The sequence below is a fragment of the Phaenicophaeus curvirostris genome, chromosome 15, assembly GCF_032191515.1.
Source record: "Phaenicophaeus curvirostris isolate KB17595 chromosome 15, BPBGC_Pcur_1.0, whole genome shotgun sequence".
In the NCBI taxonomy this organism is placed as follows: domain Eukaryota; kingdom Metazoa; phylum Chordata; class Aves; order Cuculiformes; family Cuculidae; genus Phaenicophaeus; species Phaenicophaeus curvirostris.
Genome location: NC_091406.1, coordinates 19,135,285 through 19,159,996, shown reverse-complemented (window position 1 = coordinate 19,159,996; position 24,712 = coordinate 19,135,285). Strand labels below are relative to the sequence as shown.

Below are 24,712 nucleotides of genomic sequence, written 5' to 3'. Positions count from 1 at the left end.
GGCGTCCCAGGAGGATCTGTTAAGGCTCAGCTGCTCCCCAAGTACTGACTTATGGGGGTCTTGGGCATCCAGCTCTGAGGATTTCCCTTAGATCAAGTGTATCAGCGCAAAGGAGGAGGGCAGCTGCACCTCGACCAGGTTCTCAAAACCATCGAGGTTAAGGAAGAGAGGGTCTCCACCTCCTGGTTCCACCTCCTCTGTCTCTGGAAAGGGAACAGTAGCGTTCTCCGTACAGCAGTGACTGACGGGTCCTTTCAGTCCCTCGCTTTTGTCTCCCTCCAACGCACAAATGACAACCTGCGCTCTCCGTTCTTGCAGGACAGAGCTCCCATCTCCGCAGACACGGCTCGCAGACGTGCGGAAGCAGCTTGCACTGCAAACAGGGGGAAGGAGCTCCATGGCAATTCTGATCCAAACCCTTGGCTCCCCACTCAGTAAACGAGAGGAAAGGCGAGCGTGTCTGTCGTCCCTGGCCAGCGTCCTCCCAGGGAAAACACCAAAAAAAGGACCAGGGAAGAACAAGGTTTCTCTGTGAGACAGCAAACCCGTTCTCCTCTTCAGCATTGTCTTCTTCATATAAGTGTTGTGTAATTGTGACATGGATGGAGGACGAGGACTGTGTTGCATGTTGATTACCTCGGGACTCCGTGCACGACAATGACAACATTATTACTTCTCAATGTTAAGGGTAATACTGAAATCTGGAAGCATATCTTCAAGATAGCTTTTTCCTACATCACCTTTCTGTGTTTGTGTTTCTTCTGAGAGCGTTCTGGAATCGTGTCTTCAGTCTCTTTACTCCAGGAGTAAAGACCAGGTGACCAAGAGTTCGCTGGTTCCTCAAACTGTAAAGCGTGGGCTTTTAGCAATGTATTCGTTTTCTCTTATAAGGTAAAGTGCAAGGTAACATTTCCGGATTGTTGAGTATAAAGTAGTAGAGAACTGAAAGTGCTGTTTGTGGTTTTACAGTGAAACAGGCTTTTACACTCTGCTTGACGAACTGTAGAAGACAGAGCGTAGAGCAGCTTTCTGTTTTCTTCTTTCATTAATCCGTAATGAGCTATAAAGTGTATGTGATACTTCCCGTTGCTCGCACATTTAAGCAATCAAATGCCTGAAGTCAATTAACCCAATAAAATCCACCTAGCAATTTCCTCGTGTGTGTGTGGTGTCTGTGCGATCACTAGTCAGTCTCCAAGCAGGATTTCAGGAATCTGTCGATGCATTTGGAGGGGGTTTTATGCAGGGGGAAAAAGCGTGATCTGAGGTCAGCTCTAGGTGCAATGAGAGGAGCAGCGCGAGGCTCTGTGAGAGGGAAGGGCGCCAAAGAGCAGAATTTCGAGACTCAATGCGTGCATTGTGGAGTAGACTTTATGCAGGGGAAATCAGAGCGACTTGGACATCCTCTGAAGGCAGAGAAGGGTGGAGGGCGATTTTCTGTGGGAAGCAGAGGTCCGAGAGATGCTGCTTAAAGCGCCTTCGAGCAGTCTCTGTCTTTGGAATCGGGAGGAACAATCCCGGTGCATTTCAGAAAAAAATTGCCCTTTGCCATGGGACACTTTCTGTTCATCCAAGGCAATGTTTATGCCAGCTTCTAGTTTAGAGAGTGTCTGAGAGCTGCTGCTGCGGGCCTCCTAGGAGGATCAGGCTCGTCTCAGCTGCCCTCCAAGTCCTCACTTCTCGCGCTCCTCTGCATCCAGCTCTGAGCGTTGCCCTTAGATCAAGCCTATCAATGTAAAGGAGGAGGGCAGCCGGACCTCGACCTGGTTCTCAAAACCGTAGAGGTTAAGAAATAGAGGGGAGTAACGGCCCCACCGCCTGGTTTTCTTCATATAACTGTTCTGTAATTGTGACATGGACGGAGGGCGAAGACTGTGTTGCATGTCGATAACTCACAGATTCCGTGCATGACTGTGAGAGCGTTATTACTTGTGGAGACATTTTACAGAGAAGAAGGCCTTGCTGCTATGGGCCTAGTTGATACCGAGCAACTCTGAGAAGTCCCTAAAACAGAGGCAGTCTTCTGATAAAGAAAAGCCAGCTGAAAGGAACACAAGAGCTAGTTCGGTGGAATCAGGTACGAACTGACAGAAAAACAACGTATGAGAACTATCAACTTAGTCAATTTTTGTGTAACTTCTTTTTTTATTATGCGCGGTATTTTAACCAATAATATAGCTTTGTGGCCAGTTAACTTTAGCTAATAATACACTGTAGATACCCTCGTGGGCACCCAGTTATGTAACCAAAAAGGGTATATAAAGAAACAGCTAAGTCAATAAAATGTCTTCGATCCATCAGTTCGAAGTCCGTGGTTTCAATCCCCTCAATTACTTCTAAATATTAAGGGAAATACTGAAACCTGGATGCTCATCTTTAAGATAGCTTTTTCCTACATCACCTTTTCTGTGTTTATTTTTCTTAAATGGTGCCTTCAAGGTCCCAACGCTGCGTGTGCTTCGATCCCTGGGCTTTGCTGCTGTCTCCGTTAGCTCCGGACCGTTAGCGTTTGTGTATCCGGGGCTCTAATTAGTGACCTCCCGGTGTGCTTCCCTGCCTTTTATCTCCCAGCCCTGCGGCACCGCCTCCTCCCCTCGGGGCAGGAGCTCAGCCCGGTCGCTGAGCACAAAGCCCTCTGGAGCCCTTGCAAGGCCGCCGGGTGTGGCGAGCGGAGCGCGGAGCGTGTCTCTCGGCGAGAGGGAAGCGCGGTGGCGGTGGCGGTGGCGGGAGGCGCAGTCCCGCCGCGGCCCGCAGGGGGGAGCTCCCGGCCAAGGCGGCGCCGAGCGGCTGCGGGCGGGGAGGCGCCCGAGCCCGGCCCGGCCCTGCCCAGCGCAGCGCAGCCGGGCGGCGGCGAGCGGCGGCGAGCGGGGCCCCGGGCCAGCCGCTGCCGGGCCGCCAGCCGCACTCGGCCCCAGGGAGCCCGCCCGCCCTCGCCGCCGCCCTCGCCGCCGCCCTCGCCGCTGCCGGGCGCCGCTCGCCGCCGAGGACCGCGCGCCCGAGCCGCCCGCCGGAGCCCGCCCGCCGCCCCGCCATGGCGATCGCAAGGCAAGTGCTTTGTCTCTCTGCTCTCCTCTCGCTGCCGCACGCTCGCTCCCAGCCCCTGCGCTACTCCGTAGCCGAGGAGGCGCCGAGCGGCTCGCTCGTAGCCGACGTGGCCGAGGACGCGGGGCTGGCCCCGGCGCAGCTCTCGGCTCGCCGCGCCCGCCTGGCCTCGGAGGACGGCCGGCAGCGCTTGCGCTTGGACCGCGCCACCGGCCGCCTCGTCGTGGCCGAGAGGCTCGACCGGGAGGAGCTGTGCGCCCAGGCGCCCGCCTGCACGCTGCCCTTGGAGCTGCTGCTGGCCGACCCGCTGCAGTTCTTCCGCATCGAGGTGGCCGTGCGGGACGTCAACGACCACTCGCCCCGCTTCCCGGACGAGCAGATCACGCTTAGGATCGCAGAAACAATAAACAGTCCCGGCTCGCGTTTCCCGGTGGTGGGGGCTGTGGACCTGGATATTGGTAGCAATAGCGTCCAGTCTTACAGCATCTCTCCCGAGAACGAGTACTTTAGTGTCTCCTTTGGGAGTCGGAATGACGACGATCAATATGTGGAACTGGTTTTGGAAAAGCCTCTAGACAGAGAGGAGCAGGCAGAGATGAGTTTCAGTCTCATAGCTGTGGACGGGGGCTCTCCCCCGAGGAGTGGGAGCACCCAAATCCGCATTGTCATTCTAGACGTAAATGACAACGGTCCCGTCTTCACAAAAGAGCTGTATGTCGGTCAGGTTTTGGAAAATGCCCCTGAGGGAACCGTGGTTCTCAGCGTGGTGGCAACTGATCAGGATGCAGGTTCTAATGGGGAAATTTTCTACCAGTTCAGCCAAGAGGCTGGCAAGAGTGAAACAGCATTTGCAATAGACCCCAAGAGCGGTGAAATCAAACTCTCAAAGCCTCTAGACTTCGAGGCAGTGCAGAAACAGGAGCTCAGAGTGCAGGCAACAGACGCTGGGGGCCTGTCAGCAATCTGCAAGGTGTTGGTGGAGGTTCTGGATGTGAATGACAATGCACCAGAGCTGGTGGTGAGCTCCTTCAGCAGCCCCCTCCCTGAGAACACATTACCTGGGACAGTGGTTGCCTTCTTCACTGTCAGGGACCGTGATGCAGGAGAAAATGGGAAGATTACCTGTGCCCTTGAGGAGCAGTTGTCATTCTCCCTGCGGCCAGCCTATAAGAATTACTATGAGCTGGTGACTGTGACCACACTGGACCGGGAGGAAATGGCACGGTACATTGTAACTGTCACAGCAGCAGACGCAGGGTCACCTCCTCTCACTACCACCCAGACCTTCACGGTGGACGTCTCTGATGTCAACGACAATGCACCTGTTTTCAACCAGACATCATACACCATGTACGTGCATGAGAACAATATTCCGACGATGCTGGTTGGAACTATCCATGCCTCAGATGTTGACATAGGCCCCAATGCCAAGGTGACTTATTCCCTGGCACCAGCTCAAACCACAGGGCAGCCTCCCTGTTCCTGCATTTCTGTGAACTCTGAGAATGGGCACGTGTTTGTGCTGCGACCTCTGGACTATGAGCAGCTGAAGCAGGTTGAGGTCTTGGTGGTTGCCTCTGATGCAGGATCTCCTCCTCTCAGTGCCAACGTCACTGTCCACCTTGTTGTGGTGGATGAGAATGACAATGCGCCACTGGTGCTGCATCCAGCCCAGGACAGCAGCCCAGCATCCAGCGAGCTGGTGCCCATGTCGGCTGAGGCGGGGTACCTGGTCACCAAAGTGGTGGCTGTTGATGCCGACTCTGGGCAGAACTCGTGGCTCTCATACCACCTGCTGAAGGCCACTGACCCCGGTCTGTTTGTGGTTGGTGCCCAAAGTGGGGAGGTGCGTCTGAGGAGGCCAGTGACGGAGAGAGACACCGTGAAGCAGAAGCTCATCATCCTGGTGCGAGACAATGGGCGGCCACCGCTGTCGGCCACAGCAGCACTGAGTGCACTTCTGCTCAATGACTTCTCAGATGTGCGACTACCACACAGCAGCCTGGACATGGAGGATGAGGGTGACTCCCTGACAACCTATTTAATAATTTCCTTGGTCTTTGTCTCACTGCTCTTCCTCGCATCCATGGCAACCTTCATCACTTGCAAAGCATGCAAGAGAAAGGAGCTGAAGGATGGGCTTGTGCTTTATGGTGCCAACAACTTGCCGAGTAGCCTGGCTGATGCAGCCTCTGCAGGGACCCTACCCCATCCCTATTGCTACGAGATCAACCTCACAACGGGTTCGGGCAACAGTGAGTTCAAGTTCCTGAAGCCCATCCTGCCCAGCCTGCCACCACAGCACTGTGCCAGAGGCAGGGACACTGATGATGAACAGGATTTCCATCATGATCCTCTCACCACTGAGGATGTGACACCAGAGAACACAGGAATGCTCTCTGCAGAACAGTTCAATAGTCTTTCCTTTAACTAGGGTGGATTCAGCACAGCCAGAGGTTTCAGACCTCGGTGATGGGAAGCGCTCCAGGCTATAACCTGTGGCAATGGTTTCCCTAGAGTTAATCTGCCCGTGCCATTTGCATCATTTTTCCCACCCTGAAGTTACCAAAATCAGAAGACAACGTCTCTCCAACTCCAAAACACCAAAAAAAAACCCACAAAAGAAACTATAGTCTCCTTAATTATGGTGATAAAATATTTTAGCTCTGTTACCAGCATTTCTTAGATGCTTTCAGAGTGGGCTTCATTCCGTTGCTACCACTGTAGTTCTTCTATCACTTGCTGTTGGCCAAGGTCATGGATCTCTTATTCTGTGGTGTATTTCAATTGTAAGGTCCTTGCTGAAATGCGTGTAGCCTTCATTCTGGGTCAGAAAAGGTCAGAAAAGTACTTGTGAGTGTTGTGTTAGAAGGTGATGCATGCACGGAGCTGTTTCTGCTCTGGGTACTGGATGCCTCTGAGATGTGTGGAGTCTGTGTGTTTTGCCTGGTAGTGTCTCTCTCTTTCTGTCCAGTCATTGTGTGACTGCACATGCTGCACAAAGGCTGCTCAGGGAAGCAGAAATATGCTTCTGTGGACACATGGTTGTGCACAGCATTCCAGCTCAGCAGGTAAGAATGACATGTTGAGCCTCTAAGTAATGCTGTCTCATCTTGTGTAGTGAAGAGCAGTAAAGTGCACGAGATCTTCTTTTGACCCATATGGGTGGTGTGGGTGGGCTGCCTCCTTGGGATTGCCTTGGAAATACATAGCATGGCATTGCCGGTATGGAATGGAATGGCAAAGCTGAAGTTCTTATGTGTTTCTACAGGACATTCCTTTCGGACCTTTCCACAGCTTCATTGCTATCTGCTGGAAGCAGACCTGATCTGTTTTTCTGGATTCGTGTTATAGCATTTGTATTTTTTGTTTTACCCTTTCTCCTTCTACTTTGTGAACTGTGTTTGGCCATTGTCTTGCCAATTCCTCTGAAGAAGGACTCTCACCCTTCTATAATAATGGATAGTTTAACTGGCAAGGAATGCTTAGAAGCCCTCCCACTGTGTTGTGTTGCAGTTATCAACTGTACCATTTTAAACCAGGATATTGTGTGCAGAAGTGAAATAAAGAGAGCACCTGAATGCCTGTATGGAGACTGGGGTCTTTGTAGAGATGTTCCTTCTGGGAAAGCTCTGTGAATGTTTTTCAAAGGCTGAGCAGTGTTTTCTCCTGTTGTCCCTTGGCTGATGTAAGGTTGATTGGGTCCATTTCTTCTGTTTGTAGACATGCCCAATAGAGCATTGAGGGAAACTGTGTGGAGGAATAATTTGTTGTCAAGGCTCTGTGGGTCTTCAGGGCACTGAGCTTCTGGCTGTGACAGGGCCCCATTATATCCAGGTCAGGGGAACCTTGTCCATCCCCTAACAGGAGCCCTGGGTGTGCAAAGGCCTCTTCATAGCCGTGCCCTTTGGTACTGAAATTCCCAACTCTTCTGACTGCTCATGGATCCAAACTCTTGGCTTCCCGCTCTGTAAGCAATGGGAAAGCGAACGTGTCTGTCGTCCCTGGCCCACGTCCTCACAGAGACAACACCGAAAAAAGGACCAGGGAAGAACAAGGTTTCTCTGCGAGAGAGCAAACCCATTCTCCAGCATTGTTTTCTTCATATAAGTGTTCTGTAATTGTGACATAGATGGAGGACGAGGACTGTGTTGCATGTTGATAGCTCTGAGACTCCGTGCATGACTGTGAGAGCGTTACTGCTTCTAAATATTAAGGGAAATACTGAAACCTGGAATCTCATCTTCAAAATGAGCTTTTTATTACATAGTCTTTTTTGTGTTTATTTTTCTTTGGAGACCATACTGTAATCATGTCTCCATTTTCTGCACTCCGTTAAAACCGATTTCATTAGAAACGACTGATACTGGCAGTCTTCGCACTTTTAACCGGTAGTTCACAGGTTCCTCAAACGATAAAGCTTGGGTTTTAAGAAATGTATTCGTTTTCTTTTATAATGTAAAGTGCAAGGTAACATTTGCGGATTGTTGAGTATAAAGTCGAAGGGAACTAAAAGTGCTGTTTATAGTTTTACAGTGAAACAAGCTTTTACACTCGGCTTGAGGCACTGTAGAAGACGGGGCGTTGAGTATCTTTCTGTTTTCTTTTGCCTTCGTTAATCGATAAAGAGCTGTGAAGTGTATGTGATATTTCCTGTCCTAGCACATTTAAACAATCAAATGCCTGATGTCAATTAACGCAATAAAAACCCTCTTGGAAGTCGCTCGGGTGTGTGTGGTGTGTGGAAGATCACTAGTCAGTCTCCAAGCAGGATTTCAGATATCAAACGGCGCATTCGGAGTGGATTTTACGCAGGGAAAAAAGCGCGATCTGAGGACAGGTCTCGGTGCCGCGAGAGGAGAAGAGGGAAGAGCGCAAAGAGCAGAATTTCGAAGATCAATCCGTGCATTGTGGAGTAGTTTTTATGCAGGGGAAATCAGTGCGACTTGGAAGCAGGACATTCTCAGAAGGCAGAGAAGGGTGGAGGGCGATTTTCTGTGGGAAGCTGAGGTCCGAGAGATGCTGCTTAAGGAGCCTTCAAGCGGTCCCTCTGTTTGGAATCGGGGGGAACAATTCCGGTGCATTTCAGAAAAAAATTCCCCTTTCCCATGAGACCCTTTCTGTTCATCCAAGGCAATGTTTATGCCGCCTTCTAGTTTAAAAAGGTTTTGTCTGAACCTCTTCCCATTGTCTATGAGAATGGTCCCTTTAATGTGCCATCGCTGCGTGTCCTTAGATCCCTGGGCTTTCCTGCTGTCTCCGTTAGCTCCGGACCGTTAGCGTTTGCGTATCCGGGGCTCTAATTAGTGACCTCCCTGTGTGCTTCGCTGCCTTTTATCTCCCAGCCCTGCGGCGCCGCCTCCTCCCCCCGGGGCAGGAGCTCAGCCCGGTCGCTGAGCACAGAGCCCTCTGGAGCCCTTGCAAGGCCGCCGGGTGCGGCGAGCGGAGCGCGGAGCGTGTGTCTCGGCGAGAGGGAAGCGCGGTGGCGGTGGCGGTGGCGGGAGGCGCAGTCCCGCCGCGGCCCGCAGGGGGGAGCTCCCGGCCAAGGCGGCGCCGAGCGGCTGCGGGCGGGGAGGCGCCCGAGCCCGGCCCGGCCCTGCCCAGCGCAGCGCAGCCGGGCGGCGGCGAGCGGCGGCGAGCGGGGCCCCGGGCCAGCCGCTGCCGGGCCGCCAGCCGCACTCGGCCCCAGGGAGCCCGCCCGCCCTCGCCGCCGCCCTCGCCGCCGCCCTCGCCGCTGCCGGGCGCCGCTCGCCGCCGAGGACCGCGCGCCCGAGCCGCCCGCCGGAGCCCGCCCGCCGCCCCGCCATGGCGATCGCAAGGCAAGTGCTTTGTCTCTCTGCTCTCCTCTCGCTGCCGCACGCTCGCTCCCAGCCCCTGCGCTACTCCGTAGCCGAGGAGGCGCCGAGCGGCTCGCTCGTAGCCGACGTGGCCGAGGACGCGGGGCTGGCCCCGGCGCAGCTCTCGGCTCGCCGCGCCCGCCTGGCCTCGGAGGACGGCCGGCAGCGCTTGCGCTTGGACCGCGCCACCGGCCGCCTCGTCGTGGCCGAGAGGCTCGACCGGGAGGAGCTGTGCGCCCAGGCGCCCGCCTGCACGCTGCCCTTGGAGCTGCTGCTGGCCGACCCGCTGCAGTTCTTCCGCATCGAGGTGGCCGTGCGGGACGTCAACGACCACTCGCCCCGCTTCCCGGACGAGCAGATCACGCTTAGGATCGCGGAGAATAGCAACCCGGGATTGCGTTTTCCTGTGGAGGTTGCTGAGGACCTGGATATTGGTAGCAACAGTGTCCAGTCTTACAGCATTTCTCCCGAGAACGAGTACTTTAATGTCTTCTTTGGGAGTCGGATTAAGGACAAGAAGTATGTGGAACTGGTATTGGAAAAGCCTCTAGACAGAGAGGAGCAGGCAGAGATGAGTTTCAGTCTCATTGCTTTGGACGGGGGCTCTCCCCCGAGGAGTGGGAGCACCAAAATCCACATTGTTGTTCAGGATGTAAATGACAACGCTCCCATCTTCACACAGGAGCTGTATGTGGGGCAAGTTTTGGAAACTGCCCCGGAAGGGTCTGTAGTTCTGAGGGTGGTGGCAACTGATCTGGATGTGGGTACTAATGGGGACATCTCCTACCAGTTCAGCCAAGGGATGGCCCAGAGTTCCTCAGCATTTGCCATAGACCCCATGAGTGGTGAAATAAAACTCACAAAGTCCCTAGACTTTGAGGCAGCACAGCAACATGAGCTCAGTGTTCGCGCCACAGATGGTGGGGGCCTCTCGGCAATCTGTAAGGTATTGGTGGAGGTGCTGGATGTGAATGACAATGCACCAGAGCTGGTGGTGAGTTCTTTGAACAGTCCCCTACCTGAGAATGCGTTACCGGGAACGGTAGCTGCTCTCTTCTCTGTCAGGGACCGTGATGCAGGAGAAAATGGGAAGATTACCTGTGCCCTTGAGGAGCAGCTGTCATTCTCCCTGCGGCCAGCCTATAAGAATTACTATGAGCTGGTGACTGTGACCACACTGGACCGGGAAGAGACCGCACGGTACATCCTGACTGTCACAGCAGCAGACACAGGGTCACCTCCTCTCACTACCACCCAGACCTTCATGGTGGACATCTCTGATGTCAATGACAATGCACCTGTCTTCAACCAGACATCATACATCATGTATGTGCGTGAGAACAATGTCCCCACCATGCTCGTTGGAACTGTCCATGCATCAGATGTTGACATTGGGCCCAATGCCAAGGTGACTTATTCCCTGGCACCACCTCTCACCACAGAGCAGCCTCCCTGCTCCTGCATCTCTGTGAACTCTGAGAATGGGCACGTGTTTGTGCTGCGACCTCTGGACTACGAGCAGCTGAAACAGTTCGAGGTCTTGGTGATTGCCTCTGATGCAGGATCTCCTCCCCTCAGTGCCAATGTCACTGTCCACGTTGTTGTGGTGGATGAGAATGACAATGCGCCGCTGGTGCTGCATCCAGCCCAGGACAGCAGCCCAGCATCCAGCGAGCTGGTGCCCATGTCGGCTGAGGCAGGGTACCTGGTCACCAAAGTGGTGGCTGTTGATGCTGACTCGGGACAGAACTCGTGGCTGTCGTACCACCTGCTGAAGGCCTCTGACCCCGGTCTGTTTGTGGTGGGTGCTGAAGGATGGACATGTGCTTTATGCTGCCAGCAACTTTCCGAGCAGCCTGGCTGATGCAGCCTCTGCAGGGACCCTACCCCATCCCTATTGCTACGAGATCAACCTCACAACAGGCTCGGGCAACAGCGAGTTCAAGTTCCTGAAGCCCATCCTGCCCAGCCTGCCACCACAGCACTGTGCCCTGGGCGGAGACACTGATGGTGAACAGGATTTTCCCCAAGGCCCTCTCACTGCTGAGGATGTGCTACCAGAGAACACAGGGATGCTCTCTGGGGAAGACTTCAATAGTCTTTCCTTTAACTAGGATGGAATCCGCACAGCCAAAAGCTTCAGGCTTATTGACAGGATGGGATCTCTGGCTATTTTTCCTGCACAGTTCATCTGCATTGGAAACTGCCTTCATTGGTTCTCCTCAAATTCTATCTCAGAAAAAATATTTTCTCCTCCTCAAAACAACAATCGAAACAAAAGGCACCCTCAGTCACTTAATAATGTTTCAGAGGTTTTATACCCATGTGTGACTCCTCCAAAAATATATTTACTTCCAGTGCTCCCAGCCTAGTTCTTGTGTCACTTGCTGTTGTTCAAAGTTGTGGGCCTCTTATTCTGTGCTGTAATACAATGGGAAGGTTGGGCCGACAAATCAAATCCTCCCTGAAATGCACGTAGCGGTCGTTCTGGTCAGGAAATTTCTTCACTATGAGAGTGGTGAGGCACTGCAACAGGTTGTACAGGGAAGTTGTGGCTTCCCCATCCCTGGATGTGCTTTGAACAGGTTGAATGGGGCCTTGGGCAGCGTGATCTACTGGGACATGTCCCTGCCCATGGTAGGGAAGTTGGAACTAGATGATCTTTAAGGTCCCTTCCAACCCAAAGTATTCTATGATTCTATGAAATCAAGGGAGTTGTGAGTACTGTGTTACAACATGGTTCGTGCATAGAGCTGTTTCTTCTCTGGGTTCAGGATGTCTCTGTCTGAGATATGTGGGTTGTGTGTGTTTTGCATTCTGGTCACTCTGTCTGTCTGTACAGCCCTTGTGTGACTGTATACACTGCACAAAGGCTGCCCAGGAAGCAGGGGGCTGATCATATCCAGGCATTGTGGTGCACAGCATTGCAGCTCAGCTCGCAAGATAGACACTTAGAGCCTTTGTGTACAGAAGTCTCATCTTCTCTGGGGGAGGGCTGTATTTGGCACGAGGTCTTCCTTGGTCTCGTAAGAGAGTTGTATCCTTGGAATTTCCTTGGAAATATGCCATCATTAATGATGGTGGAATGGGATGGGACCGAATAGAATGTTTTAGTTGGAAGGGACCTGCCAATATCCTCTTAGACCAACTGCTTGAACCTCCCCTGAGGCAGCTTTGAAACATTCCCCCATGTCCTGTTGTTTGATGTGAGAGGGAAGAGATCACCCCCTCCTTCTCTCAGACTCCTTTTCTCCAAACTAGGCAGACCCTCAGTCCTGAGGTGCTCCTCACAGAACATTCCTTGCAGACCCATCACCAGCCTTGTAGCTGCCCTCTGGAAGCATTCCAGTAACTTAACATCCTTCATAAATGGTGGGGCCCAGAACTGCACACAGGACTCAAGGTGAGGCTGCACCAAGACTGAATTGAGCTGGAGACTCTCTTGACTGGCTGGTTATTCTGTGTTCATGCTTCCCAGGATGTGGTTTGCCCTTTTGTCTGTCATTATGAAATATATTTAACCAAACTGGCCCTAGAATTGAACCCTGAGAACACCACTGCTGAGCAGTCACCAGGTAGATGTAGCCCAAGTAACTACACAGCTTTGAATCATAGAATCATAGAATAACCAGGCTGGAAGAGACCCACTGGATCATCGAGTCCAACCATTCCTATGAAACACTGAACCATGTCCCTTAGCACCTTGTCCACCCGTGCATTAAACCCCTCCAGGGAAGGTGACTCAACCACCTCCCTGGGCAGCCTGTTCCAGTGCCCAATGACCCTTTCTGTGAAGAATTTTTTCCTAATGTCCAGCCTAAACCTCCGCTGGTGGAGCTTGAGGCCATTCCCTCTTGTCCTGTCCCCTGTCACTTGGGAGAAGAGGCCAGCACCCTCCTCTCTACCACCTCCTTTCAGGTAGTTTGAGAGCAATGAGGTCTCCCCTCAGCCTCCTCTTCTCCAGGCTAAACAACTCCAGCTCTCTCAGCCGCTCCTCGTAAGCGGAGCCCTGCAATTCAGGCAGTTCATGTCATAGTTGGACACAATGTCAAGAAGATTGCTGGAACAGTATAACAAATGTTAATACAATCCAAAAATACAAAATCCACTGACCATCCCAGATGCACGAGCCAGGTGATGTAGAAGGACATTGAATTGATTTAAAGAGACTTTGCCCTGGTGAACAAGTTGATTGTGCCTGACAAGTGCATTATTCGTTAAATGACTTTCAATAGTACTCAGTCCTTGTTGGACAGGTGGAATAGCTCTGGCCAGCTTCCAGTCAGCAGGGACCTATCAAATCCCTTAAAATCTTCAGTAGATGATCTAGAGGGGTCCTACTGTAACATCCGCAAGCTCCTTCAGTACTCTGTGAGGGCCCCCATCAGGCCAAATGGACTTGTGAATATTCAGCGGATACATCTGTTCTCTGACAATTTCAGCGTCCATGAAGGAAAAGTCGCTGTTCCCACCCTCATGGTCCTCCAACACAGTGGACTGGGCAGCCTAAGGTCAGGTGACTGTCTTCAACAAGTATCAATCCATTCTTTTCTTTAGAACTCCTTCTGCTATAAACAAATTGAAAAAGTCTTTCTCGGTGACTGACACAGCACTGGTGAATTTTGCCTCTAACTGAGCTTTGGTCTATGGTGTGTTCTCCCTGCATACACAAGCCACAGGTCTGCAATCTTCCTGCAAAGCCTGATCTTGCTTCTAGAGAAGATAGCATTTATTTCCCGACTTGAGCTCTTTAAGGAGTTCCCTGTAGTCCAGATGGACTTCTGCTCCTCTTGCTTGGCTTTTGGCACAGTGGCATTGCCTGTTCATAGACTATAAGTGTAGAGTTGTGAAAACACATTCATTGTCTTTTGGTGCAGCATTTGCTTTCTCCTTTTTACTGTTTCTCCTTCTAATTTGTGGACTGTGTTTGAGCATTGTCTTGCAAATTCCTCTTAAGAAGGACTGTCCCCCCATCTATAATAAGGGAATGTTTGACTGGCAGAGAATATTTGGGAACGCTCCCACAGTGTTGTGCTGCAGTTTTGAACTGTACTCTTGTAATCTGGAACAGCTTTGTGTGTAAAAGTGAAATAAACAGAACACATGAATGCCGTGTGTGGAGACAGCAGTCTTTGTGGAGTGTTCATTCTTGGAAAGGTCTGTGAATATTTTTCAAAAGGCTGGGACCTTTTTTCTCCTGTTATCTCTTGGCTGAATTAAGGTTGAGCAGGGGCATTTCTTCAGTTTGGAGACACAGCCAGTAGATAATTCAGGAAAATGTTGGGGAACAGGGATTTGCTGTCAGGCCTCTGTGGCTCTTCCGAGCACTGAGCTTCTGATGGGGCCTAGTTAGATCCAGGTCAGGGGAACCTGGTTGCTCCTCGAAGAGTGGCCTTGGGTGTGCAAAGGCCCTGCAAATCAGTAAGGTTGAGGAGTGAAATTTCCAACTCTTCTGACAGCTCTGGCTGTGGATGACAACTGTTTGTTTTTTCAGCACGAAGTGTTTTGATTCTAAATATTTTCAGCCATTGATTTCACAAAGACAACAGACATTTTCCTTTCAGGAGGTGCTAGGGGATCACCAGGAGGTGGGCATTTGGTGGGTGAAAACTGCAGTCAGGAGGAGGCTTTGCTGTCAGGAAATGCAGAGGACTGGATCTGTGCCTTCTGCAAGGCCCCCATAAGAAGATAAGTCCTGAGCCAGGGCTGGTGTATTGATCCTGAGCAGAAGACCATTGTACATGGAGAACTGAGTGATCCACAATCCAATTAATGTGGAAAGGCACAGACCTTTGCTGTGCTGTGTTGTGCTACAAAATCCCCGGTCAGCAGGAGAAACTCAGCCAGCTCACTGGAACCATGGAACCTGCAGGCAGCACCCACTTGCTGCTAGAGAGAAAGCCACATGTGAACAAGAGCTCTACCTACAAACTTCTTTTAGTGTGACAGCCGAAGTGAGGAGTAGAATCACTTTCTTGCATGAAAGTCTTATAACGGCTTCAATGACTCAAATAGGACCAAGCTTTCTTTTCTTTGATGGGGTTCTGCATGGCTGCTGTGCATGGCTGGAGCCCTGCCTGAAGTAACTGCCCAGAGTTTTCCTCATCTACAGGGACAGAGTGGTATCTATGCAGATCTCCAATAGCATGAGCAATCATGAATGAGGAGTGAATGACATCTGTCTCTCTCAGTCTCACTGAGACCCCGAGGAACCAGCACTTCTTGGTCTAAGTCAGCTGCTTCTGGGATCATTTCATCTGGAGGGTCCAGGTGTCTGATGCAGTTCCTAACCAGATGGTTTATTATGTTTTTTACCATGTGAGAGGGGGAATGTTGAGGCCCTCCAATACAGGAAACAACACACTGCTGAGCTTCCCGAGGTGCTCGTCAGAGTAGGATGTGTGGGTGGGTAGGACTTGTGTGAGAGACTACCCTGAATGAGAGCTGTGGGATAGTCTCCTATTACAGCTGGAGAGACCATCTGAGAGTTGCTGCAGCGTGGTGAGGATTGGAGCTGGAGACGGAGTGGGAGTCCAATGTGTGGGTGCAGCTGGAGATTGTGTATGAAAATTACAACATGCCACAGGTGCTGTGCCTGCCATCAGTGGGCACAGGCTTGGCGGTGTCAGGCATGGATCTAGCATCACCATCGTGGGAGCCCGGCTCGCTGGTGGCCAAGGTGGTGAGGGTGGATGCAGGTCGGAACGCTTGTCTGTTGTATGAGCTGTGGAAGTTGATGGAGCTGACCAGCTTCCAGGATGACACGATACTTTTTTCCCTTTGAAGTCTATCAGGAGTTCCCTGTTGGGCTCAGCTGGTCTTCTCTGCTTGCTTGAGTTATGACACAGCAGCATAGACTGTGAGTGTAGAGAACAGTGAAACCACTTTCATGGTTGTCACATCCCAATGGAGACAGAGTAGGACTCAGGACTGCACTTAAACAGTTAGCTTATTACCTATAATGCTACAATTCTATGTCAAGAGTATGAGCTTAAGTCTAGACCAATATTAATATCCTCTAGAGGCTTGTGAGGGGCTCTACGACCTGTCCGGAGTTCAGTGATAAAGTCTTTATAGATGTTTCCACAAAGTTCCTGCGAGTGGAGCTTCTGCAGACTGTCTCATGTATGGACTCAAAGAACTGCAGAATCATAGCTCAGGCCACTTCCAACACACGAATCGTACAGTTTCTACATTTCTATTCCATCAAAATACAACATATGTTGTTTTCTATTCACAAATCTTAGTACTTCTGCATTAAGTATAGCGTCCCAGTCTTTGTTCTGTGGTTATGGTGTAACTCTGCTATATGTGAGCATACTCAGGAGCCAGTTTGGTCATCCTGATCGGCAAATGGGTGGTGAGACCTAATGGACCCCTCACTCTCCCATCTCCCCTCGGTTTCCCCATGTTAGTGCCTCCCAGGTGCAATCTTGAACTCTCCCTTTTACCGAGTTTGATCCTGCCTCTAATGATCACATAGTGAACTTCACACATTCCTGGAATCCCCCTAAAACAGGTCGTAATCCGTCTGCATTTTTCTGTGAGATCCTTTGTGATGATCAAGTATAATCTCTTCTCCTTCCCCTTCTCATTTACAAATTGCTGGTTGTACCTCTTCAGATTGTCTTGAATGGTGCCTTTAATGGACCATCACTCAGTGTTCTTCGATATTTAGCCTTTGCTATTTCCTCCATTAGCTCCTGATCGTTAGCATTTGAGTATCTGGGCGTTTAATTTGTGACCTCTCCTCTTTGATTCCTTGCATTTTATGCTAAGTCTCTGTGTTCATGAATCGTTACCCAGGTGATGGAGTTGGAGCTTGTTCTCCTATAGAAGCAGTTTTGTGTCCTTTGGGCGAGGTGTGATCCACAAGGCGAAGAAAACAGAATGAGGATGTTGTGTCCTAGAGCAACAGTGTCATTCTGGGCTGGTGGTGAGCGAAGGTGATGGGGAAGCATTTCCTTATAGAAACTTTCCCCTCTGGCACCAGCTCTCACATCCTATAGAGGTTCTTCTCGGACCCGCCCCACTCGCTAAGGGTCCTGTGCTGATGAACAAGCTTAGAAGAGGAGGAACAAGCCCTCAATGTGTCCCGTGGAAGTGGAGGATCTTGCACTGCCCACTCAGAGGAAAACCCCGAGCTGCGGATGAGGAGCTGGCGTTTAGGAGCCGGGCAGTGCTGCCCAGAGCCGCGCTCTGTCTGCGGGGAGGGAGCTGCTTCCTAGCAAAGAGAGAGCGTTCCCACTGCGCCTTTTGGCTCCGGTGGGCACGGGGAGCGCAGCCTCCAGCAGCAAAGGCCGGGCTGGCGGCTCTGCCGCGGCTGAGCAGCAGAGGAAATATTCCCCCGTGCGACGCTGGGTGGGGGTGTTGGCCGCGAACCGGCGGGTTCCTGTGCCCGCCCCGGCTTTGCAGGCACCGGCGGAGAGAAAGAGCCGCGGGAGCCGCTCGGGAAGGGCGGCGGCACACGGAGTCGGGGAGCTCGGGGGCTTTCAGGCCCCTCAGCCCGGGATTGCTGACCAAATCCGCCTCGGACGCGGCTGGACGATGCTGGGAACGACGGAGGACGGGGAATGGCTTTTGTGGCGAGTGCGAGCGAGTGGGAGACGGAGCGGAGAGCAGCAGAGGCGAGTGATCTTGTTGCTTGTGTGCGTTTGCGTGTGTCAGAGCGGGGCCGAACCCCTCCGCTATTCCCTGGCGGAGGAGATGGAGAGGGAGTCGTTTGTGGGCAATATTGCAGAGGACCTGGGGCTTTCTCCGAGCCAGCTGGCGGCTCGCAAGGCGCGCGTTGTGTCCGAGGGGAACGAGCGGCTTTTCCACCTCAATCGAAACACGGGAGCGCTGACGGCAAAGGAGTCTCTGGACCGAGAGGAGATGTGTCCGAGGAGAGACACCTGCACCGTCTTCTTTAAGATAGTCTTTGAAAATCCCTTGGAGCTGATCCGAGGGGAGTTGGAGGTTCTTGACGTGAACGACAACTCTCCCGTCTTCCCGGAGAAGGAGGTGGTTTTAGAGATTCCCGAAACGACATCTCCTGGGTCCCGTTTCCCTCTGCAAAGTGCCAGGGACAGGGACGTGGGCAGCAACGGATTGCAGAACTACAGTCTCGGGACAAATTCGCATTTCTCCCTCGATTTCGGAACAGGGAATGATGAAGTTAGATACCTGGAACTGGTCTTAGAACGGCACCTGGACCGGGAAGAGCAGCCGCAGCTGAGTCTACTCCTGATCGCCACAGATGGTGGCTCCCCACCGAGGTCGGGAACTGCTCAGGTGCGGATTATCGTGGTGGATGCTAATGACAACACCCCGGTCTTCAGTCGGGAGGTCTACGAGGTGCAATTGGCCGAGAACAGCCCCCCGGGGCAGCTGGTGGTCAGAGTCGCGGCCGCGGATCCCGACGAAGGGTCCAACGGGAAAGTGCGATACAGCTTCACCGAAACATCAGAGGGGTCCCGGCAGCTCTTCCAGCTGAACCCTGACACCGGGGAGATCCGGGTGGCGGGAAACTTCGACTTCGAGGAAGCGGAACGCCACGACTTGGCGGTGAGAGCCACCGACGGCGGGAGCCTGTCTGCGCATTGCAAAGTGCGGGTGGAGGTGCTGGACGTGAACGACAACGCCCCGGAGATAACGCTCACCTCCCAGTCGGTCTCCGTTCCCGAGGACGCGCCGCCCCGCACCGTGGTGGCCCTGTTGAGCGTGCGGGACCGCGACTCCGGCGACAACGGCAGGACGGAGTGCTCCATCGACGGGGACTCGCCCTTCATGCTGACGGGCGGCGGGGATGAGTACTACGAGCTGAGGACGACGGCGGCGCTGGACAGGGAGCGGACGGCAGAGTATAACGTGACGGTGAGAGCCGCGGACCGGGGCAGGAGGCGGCTGAGCTCCCGGGCGAGCCTGCGGGTGCAGGTGTCGGACGTGAACGACAACGCGCCCGAGTTCACGCAGGCGGTTTACACGGCGTCGGTGTCGGAGAACGAGGGCCCCATGGTCCGCATCGGCAGCGTGAGCGCCACGGACGCCGACGCGGGAGCGAACGGGCGCGTGAGATACGCGCTGGTGCGGCAGGAGGGCGCGGAGCAGCCCGCGGTGTCGGTGAACGCCGAGAGCGGCGCCGTTTTCCTGCTGCGGCCGCTGGACTACGAGCAGGTGCGCGCCTTGGAGGTGGCGGTGCGCGCTGCCGACGGCGGCTCGCCGCCGCTGCGCGCCCAGGCGGTGCTGCGCGTGGTGGTGCGCGACGAGAACGACAACGCGCCCGTGGTGCTGCACCCGCCCGCCGAGAGCAGCGGCGCGGCGGCGGGCGAGCTGGTGCCGCGCTCGGCCGAGGCCGGGTACCTGGTGGCCAAGGTGGTGGCGGTGGACGCGGACGCGGGGCAGAACGCGTGGCTGTCGTACGAGCTGTGGAAGGCGACGGAGCCGGGGCTGTTCCGCGTGGGGCCGCACAGCGGCGAGGTGCGCACGGCGCGGGCCGTGGCGGAGCGGGACGCGCCCCGGCACAGGCTCGTCGTGCTGGTGCGAGACCGCGGGCGGCCGCCGCGCTCCGCCACCGCCACCCTCGGCATCGCCCTGGTCGGCGGCTTCTCCGACGCCCATCTGCGGGGCGCCGAGGAGGCGCCGGCCGCCGAGCCCGAGGGGCCGCTCACCCTCTCCCTCACCGTCTGCCTGGCCTGCGTGTCCGCCCTCTTCCTGGCCACGGCGGGGGCCGCCGTGGCGGCCAAGGTGCGGCGGGCCCGGCGCAGCGCGGCCGAGAGCTTGCCCGCCTTCCCGCAGTCCGCCCCGCCGAGCAGCGCGGGCTCCCTGCCCCGCAGCTCCGTCTACGACGTCTGCTTCGCCGCCGGCAGCCTCGACGGCGACTTGCGCTTCCTCGGGCCCCTCCTGCCCTGCTTCCCCGCCGGGCTGCCCCCCGGCCCGGCCGAGCAGCGGAGCTCGCTCTGCTCCACGGAGGCGGCCAACCTCGGCGACGACGGCGACCGGGCTGCAGAGGTGAGGGACCTGCCCGGGCCCGGGCGAGGCAGGGAGCGGGGAGGGAGCAGCGCGGGGGGCTCGGGGTGTCGCTCACGTGGGGAGTCTCGGTGTTGTGGCTCTGTGGGTGGAGGAGTCCCAGGGTCGGGAGGAGAGGGCGGAGAGGGTCTGAGAGCCACTGGTGGTGGTCTCCTAGGAGGATCCGTCAAGGCTTAGATGCTCTCCAAGTGCTGACTTATCGGGCTTCTCTGCATCCATTTCTGAACATTGTCCTTAGATTCAGCTTTAGTTTGTCCCAGCTGAGGTCAGAGCCCCATCGCTTTGTCCAAACTTCTCTGTCTCTTGATAGAGGAGAGTAACATCCTCCATGCAGCAGTGTCCCACGGGTCCTCTCAGCCCCTCGCTCTTGCCTCCCTCCAACGCCCAAATGACAACCTGCGCTCTCCGTTCTTGCAGGACAGAGCTCCCATCTCCGCAGACACGGCTCGCAGACGTGCGGAAGCAGCTTGCACTGCAAACAGGGGGAAGGAGCTCCGTGGCAATTCTGATCCAAACCCTTGGCTCCCCACTCAGTAAACGAGGGGAAAGCGAACGTGTCTGTCGTCCCTGGCCAGCGTCCTCCCAGGGAAAACACCGAAAAAAGGATAGGGAAGAGCAAGGCTTCTCTGTGAGAGAGCAAACCCATTCTCCTCTTCAGCATTGTTTCCTTCATATAAGTGTTCTGTAACTGTGACATGGATGGAGGACGAGGACTGTGTTGCATGTTGATAGCTCTGAGACTCCGTGCATGACTGTGAGAGCGTTACTGCTTCTAAATATTAAGGGAAATACTGAAACCTGGAAGCTCATCATCAAGATAGTTTTTTTATTACATAATCTTTTTTGAGTTTATTTTTCTTTGGAGACTCTAATCATGTCTCCATTCTCTGTACTCCGTTAAAACCGATTTCATTAGAAACGAGTGACACTGGCAGTCTTCACACTTTTAACCGGTAGTTCACAGGTTCCTCAAACGATAAAGCTTGGGTTTTAAGAAATGTATTCGTTTTCTTTTATAATGTAAAGTGCAAGGTAACATTTGCGGATTGTTGAGTATAAAGTCGTAGGGAACTAAAAGTGCTGTTTATAGTTTTACAGTGAAACAAGCTTTTACACTCGGCTTGAGGCACTGTAGAAGACGGGGCGTTGAGTTTCTTTCTGTTTTCTTTTGCCTTCATTAATCGATAATGAGCTGTGAAGTGTATATGATATTTTCTGTGCTAGCACATTTAAACAATCAAATGCCTGATGTCAATTAACGCAATAAAAACCCTCTTGGAAGTCCCTTGGGTGTGTGTGGTGTGTGGAAGATCACTAGTCAGTCCCCTAGCTGGATTTCAGATATCAAACGGAGCATTCGGAGTGGATTTTATGCAGGGAAAAAATCGCGATCTGAGGACAGGTCTCAGTGCCCCGAGAGGAGAAGCGCGAGTCTCCGCGAGAGGGAAGAGCGCAAAGAGCAGAATTTCGAAAACCAATCCGTGCATTGTGGAGTAGTTTTTATGCAGGGGAAATCAGTGCGACTTGGAAGCATGACATTCTCAGAAGGCAGAGAAGGGTGGAGGGCGATTTTTTGTGGGAAGCTGAGGTCCGAGAGATGCTGCTTATGGAGCCTTCAAAGTGGTCCCTCTGTTTGGAATCGGGGGGAACAATTCCGGTGCAATTCAGAAAAAAATTCCCCTTTCCCATGAGACCCTTTCTGTTCATCCAAGGCAATGTTTATGCCGCCTTCTAGTTTAAAAAGATTTTGTCTGAACCTCTTCCCATTGTCTATGAGAATGGTCCCTTTAATGTGCCATCGCTGCGTGTCCTTAGATCCCTGGGCTTTGCTGCTGTCTCCGTTAGCTCCGGACCGTTAGCGTTTGTGTATCCGGGGCTCTAATTAGTGACCTCCCTGTGTGCTTCGCTGCCTTTTATCTCCCAGCCCTGCGGCACCGCCTCCTCCCCCCGGGGCAGGAGCTCAGCCCGGTCGCTGAGCACAAAGCCCTCTGGAGCCCTTGCAAGGCCGCCGGGTGCGGCGAGCGGAGCGCGGAGCGTGTGTCTCGGCGAGAGGGAAGCGCGGTGGCGGTGGCGGTGGCGGGAGGCGCAGTCCCGCCGCGGCCCGCAGGGGGGAGCTCCCGGCCAAGGCGGCGCCGAGCGGCTGCGGGCGGGGAGGCGCCCGAGCCCGGCCCGGCCCTGCCCAGCGCAGCGCAGCCGGGCGGCGGCGAGCGGCGGCGAGCGGGGCCCCGGGCCAGCCGCTGCCGGGCCGCCAGCCGCACTCGGCCCCAGGGAGCCCGCCCGCCCTCGCCGCCGCCCTCGCCGCCGCCCTCGCCGCTGCCGGGCGCCGCTCGCCGCCGAGGACCGCGCGCCCGAGCCGCCCGCCGGAGCCCGCCCGCCGCCCCGCCATGGCGATCGCAAGGCAAGTGCTTTGTCTCTCTGCTCTCCTCTCGCTGCCGCACGCTCGCTCCCAGCCCCTGCGCTACTCCGTAGCCGAGGAGGCGCCGAGCGGCTCGCTCGTAGCCGACGTGGCCGAGGACGCGGGGCTGGCCCCGGCGCAGCTCTCGGCTCGCCGCGCCCGCCTGGCCTCGGAGGACGGCCGGCAGCGCTTGCGCTTGGACCGCGCCACCGGCCGCCTCGTCGTGGCCGAGAGGCTCGACCGGGAGGAGCTGTGCGCCCAGGCGCCCGCCTGCACGCTGCCCTTGGAGCTGCTGCTGGCCGACCCGCTGCAGTTCTTCCGCATCGAGGTGGCCGTGCGGGACGTCAACGACCACTCGCCCCGCTTCCCGGACGAGCAGATCACGCTTAGGATCCCTGAGACCAGCAACCCCGGCTCGCGTTTTCCTCTGGCGGGGGCTCGGGACCTGGATATTGGTAGCAACAGCGTCCAAGGTTACAGCATCTCTCCCGAGAACGAGTACTTTAGTGTCTCCTTTGGGAGTCAGAGTGAGGAAGAGAAATATGTGGAACTGGTTTTGGAAAAGCCCCTAGACAGAGAGGAGCAGGCAGAGATGAGTTTCAGTCTCATAGCTGTGGATGGGGGCTCTCCCCCGAGGAGTGGAACAACTCAAATCCACATTGTTGTTTTAGATGTAAATGACAACTCTCCCATCTTCACACAGAAGCTCTATGTTGGTCAGATTTTGGAAAATGCCCCCGAGGGCACCGTGGTTCTGAGGGTAATGGCAACTGATCCGGATGTGGGTACTAATGGGGACATCTCCTACCAGTTTATTGAAGAGGTTGGCCAGAAACACTTGGCATTTGAGATTGATGCCAAGAGCGGTGAAATTAAACTCAGAAAGCCTCTGGACTTTGAGACAGCACAGAAACACGAACTCAGTGTGCAAGCCACGGATGGGGGAGGCCTCTCAGCAATCTGCAAGGTATTGGTGGAGGTTCTGGATGTGAATGACAATGCACCAGAGCTGGTGGTGAGTTCCTTCAGCAGCCCCCTCCCCGAGAACGTGTCACCTGGGACAGTGGTTGCCTTCTTCACTATCAGGGACCGTGATGCAGGAGCAAACGGGAAGATCACCTGTGCCCTTGAGGACCAGCTGTCATTCTCCCTGCGGCCAGCCTATAAGAATTACTATGAGCTGGTGACTGTGACCACACTGGACCGGGAGGAAATGGCACGGTACATTGTAACTGTCACAGCAGCAGACGCAGGGTCACCTCCTCTCACTACCACCCAGACCTTCACGGTGGACATCTCTGATGTCAACGACAATGCACCTGTCTTCAACCAGACATCATACACCATGTATGTGCATGAGAACAATGTCCCCACTGTTCTTGTTGGAACCATCCATGCCTCAGATGCTGACATAGGCCCCAATGCCAAGGTGACCTATTCCCTGGCACGTGCTCACCTCACAGAGCAGCCTCCCTGTTCTTGCATTTCTGTGAACTCTGAGAATGGGCACGTGTTTGTGCTGCGGCCTCTGGACTATGAGCAGCTGAAGCAGGTTGAGGTCTTGGTGGTTGCCTCTGATGCAGGATCTCCTCCTCTCAGTGCCAATGTCACTGTCCACCTTGTTGTGGTGGATGAGAATGACAATGCCCCACTGGTGCTGCATCCAGCCCAGGACAGCAGCCCAGCATCCAGCGAGCTGGTGCCCATGTCGGCTGAGGCAGGGTACCTGGTCACCAAAGTGGTGGCTGTTGATGCTGACTCTGGGCAGAACTCGTGGCTCTCGTACCACCTGCTGAAGGCCAGTGACCCCGGTCTGTTTGTGGTGGGTGCCCAAAGTGGGGAGGTGCGTCTGCGGAGGCCAGTGACAGAGAGAGACACCGTGAAGCAGAAGCTCATCATCCTGGTGCGAGACAATGGGCGGCCACCGCTGTCGGCCACAGCAGCACTGAGTGCACTTCTGCTCAATGACTTCTCAGATGTGCACCTACCACACGGCAGCCTGGCCACAGAGGACAACAGCGACTCCTTGACAACCTATTTAATAATTTCCTTGGTCTTTGTCTCACTGCTCTTCCTTGCATCCATGGCAGCATTCATCATTTGCAAGGTGTGTAAGAGAGAGGCACTGAAGGGTGGGCATGTGCTTTACACTGCCAACAACTTTCCAAGCAGCCTGGCTGATGCAGCCTCTGCAGGGACCCTGCCCCATCCCTATTGCTATGAGATCAGCCTCACAACAGGTTCAGGCAACAGCGAGTTCAAGTTCCTGAAGCCCATCCTGCCCAGCCTGCCACCACAGCACTGTGCCCTGGGTGGGGACACTGATGATGAACAGGTTTTTCCCCAAGGCCCTCTGACTGCTGGGGATGTGCTACCAGACAACACAGGGATGCTCTCTGGGGAACAGTTCAATAGTCTTTCCTTTAACTAG

The 24,712-nt window shown here is 54.4% G+C and overlaps 4 protein-coding genes across 4 annotated transcripts in view; all 4 read left to right on the top strand.

Annotated features, from left to right (window-relative positions):
- LOC138727276 (protocadherin beta-15-like) overlaps positions 1-5,476 on the top strand; it is a 41,576-nt gene extending 36,100 nt beyond the window's left edge. The window contains exon 2 of the mRNA XM_069869571.1: positions 4,013-5,476. Coding sequence (XP_069725672.1) covers positions 4,013-5,476 — 1,464 coding nt within the window. The remainder of the gene's footprint in view (positions 1-4,012) is intronic.
- A 3,371-nt stretch (positions 5,477-8,847) lies between these two features.
- Positions 8,848-10,743, top strand: LOC138727275 (protocadherin beta-4-like). The gene has a single exon (XM_069869570.1). The coding sequence runs from the start codon at positions 8,848-8,850 to the stop codon at positions 10,741-10,743; it is 1,896 nt and encodes a 631-aa protein (XP_069725671.1).
- A 4,713-nt stretch (positions 10,744-15,456) lies between these two features.
- LOC138727274 (protocadherin beta-15-like) lies at positions 15,457-20,395 on the top strand. The gene is made up of 3 exons (XM_069869569.1): positions 15,457-15,577; positions 17,164-19,944; positions 20,304-20,395. Exons 1-3 carry the CDS (start codon positions 15,457-15,459, stop codon positions 20,393-20,395), a joined length of 2,994 nt encoding a protein of 997 aa, XP_069725670.1.
- A 1,875-nt stretch (positions 20,396-22,270) lies between these two features.
- On the top strand, positions 22,271-24,712 carry LOC138727273 (protocadherin beta-15-like). The gene has a single exon (XM_069869568.1). It carries the CDS (start codon positions 22,271-22,273, stop codon positions 24,710-24,712), a length of 2,442 nt encoding a protein of 813 aa, XP_069725669.1.

Excerpts from the sequence above, each read along its gene's own strand:
- LOC138727275 (XM_069869570.1), top strand. The coding sequence starts at position 8,848 with ATGGCGATCGCAAGGCAAGTGCTTTGTCTCTCTGCTCTCCTCTCGCTG.
- LOC138727273 (XM_069869568.1), top strand. The coding sequence starts at position 22,271 with ATGGCGATCGCAAGGCAAGTGCTTTGTCTCTCTGCTCTCCTCTCGCTG.
- LOC138727274 (XM_069869569.1), top strand. The coding sequence starts at position 15,457 with ATGCCACAGGTGCTGTGCCTGCCATCAGTGGGCACAGGCTTGGCGGTG. Across the intron at positions 15,578-17,163 it reads GGTGGTGAGGGTGGATGCAG|CCTCCAGCAGCAAAGGCCGG; the intron begins GTCGGAACGCTT and ends CGGGGAGCGCAG. Across the intron at positions 19,945-20,303 it reads GGGCTCGGGGTGTCGCTCAC|GACAGAGCTCCCATCTCCGC; the intron begins GTGGGGAGTCTC and ends CCGTTCTTGCAG.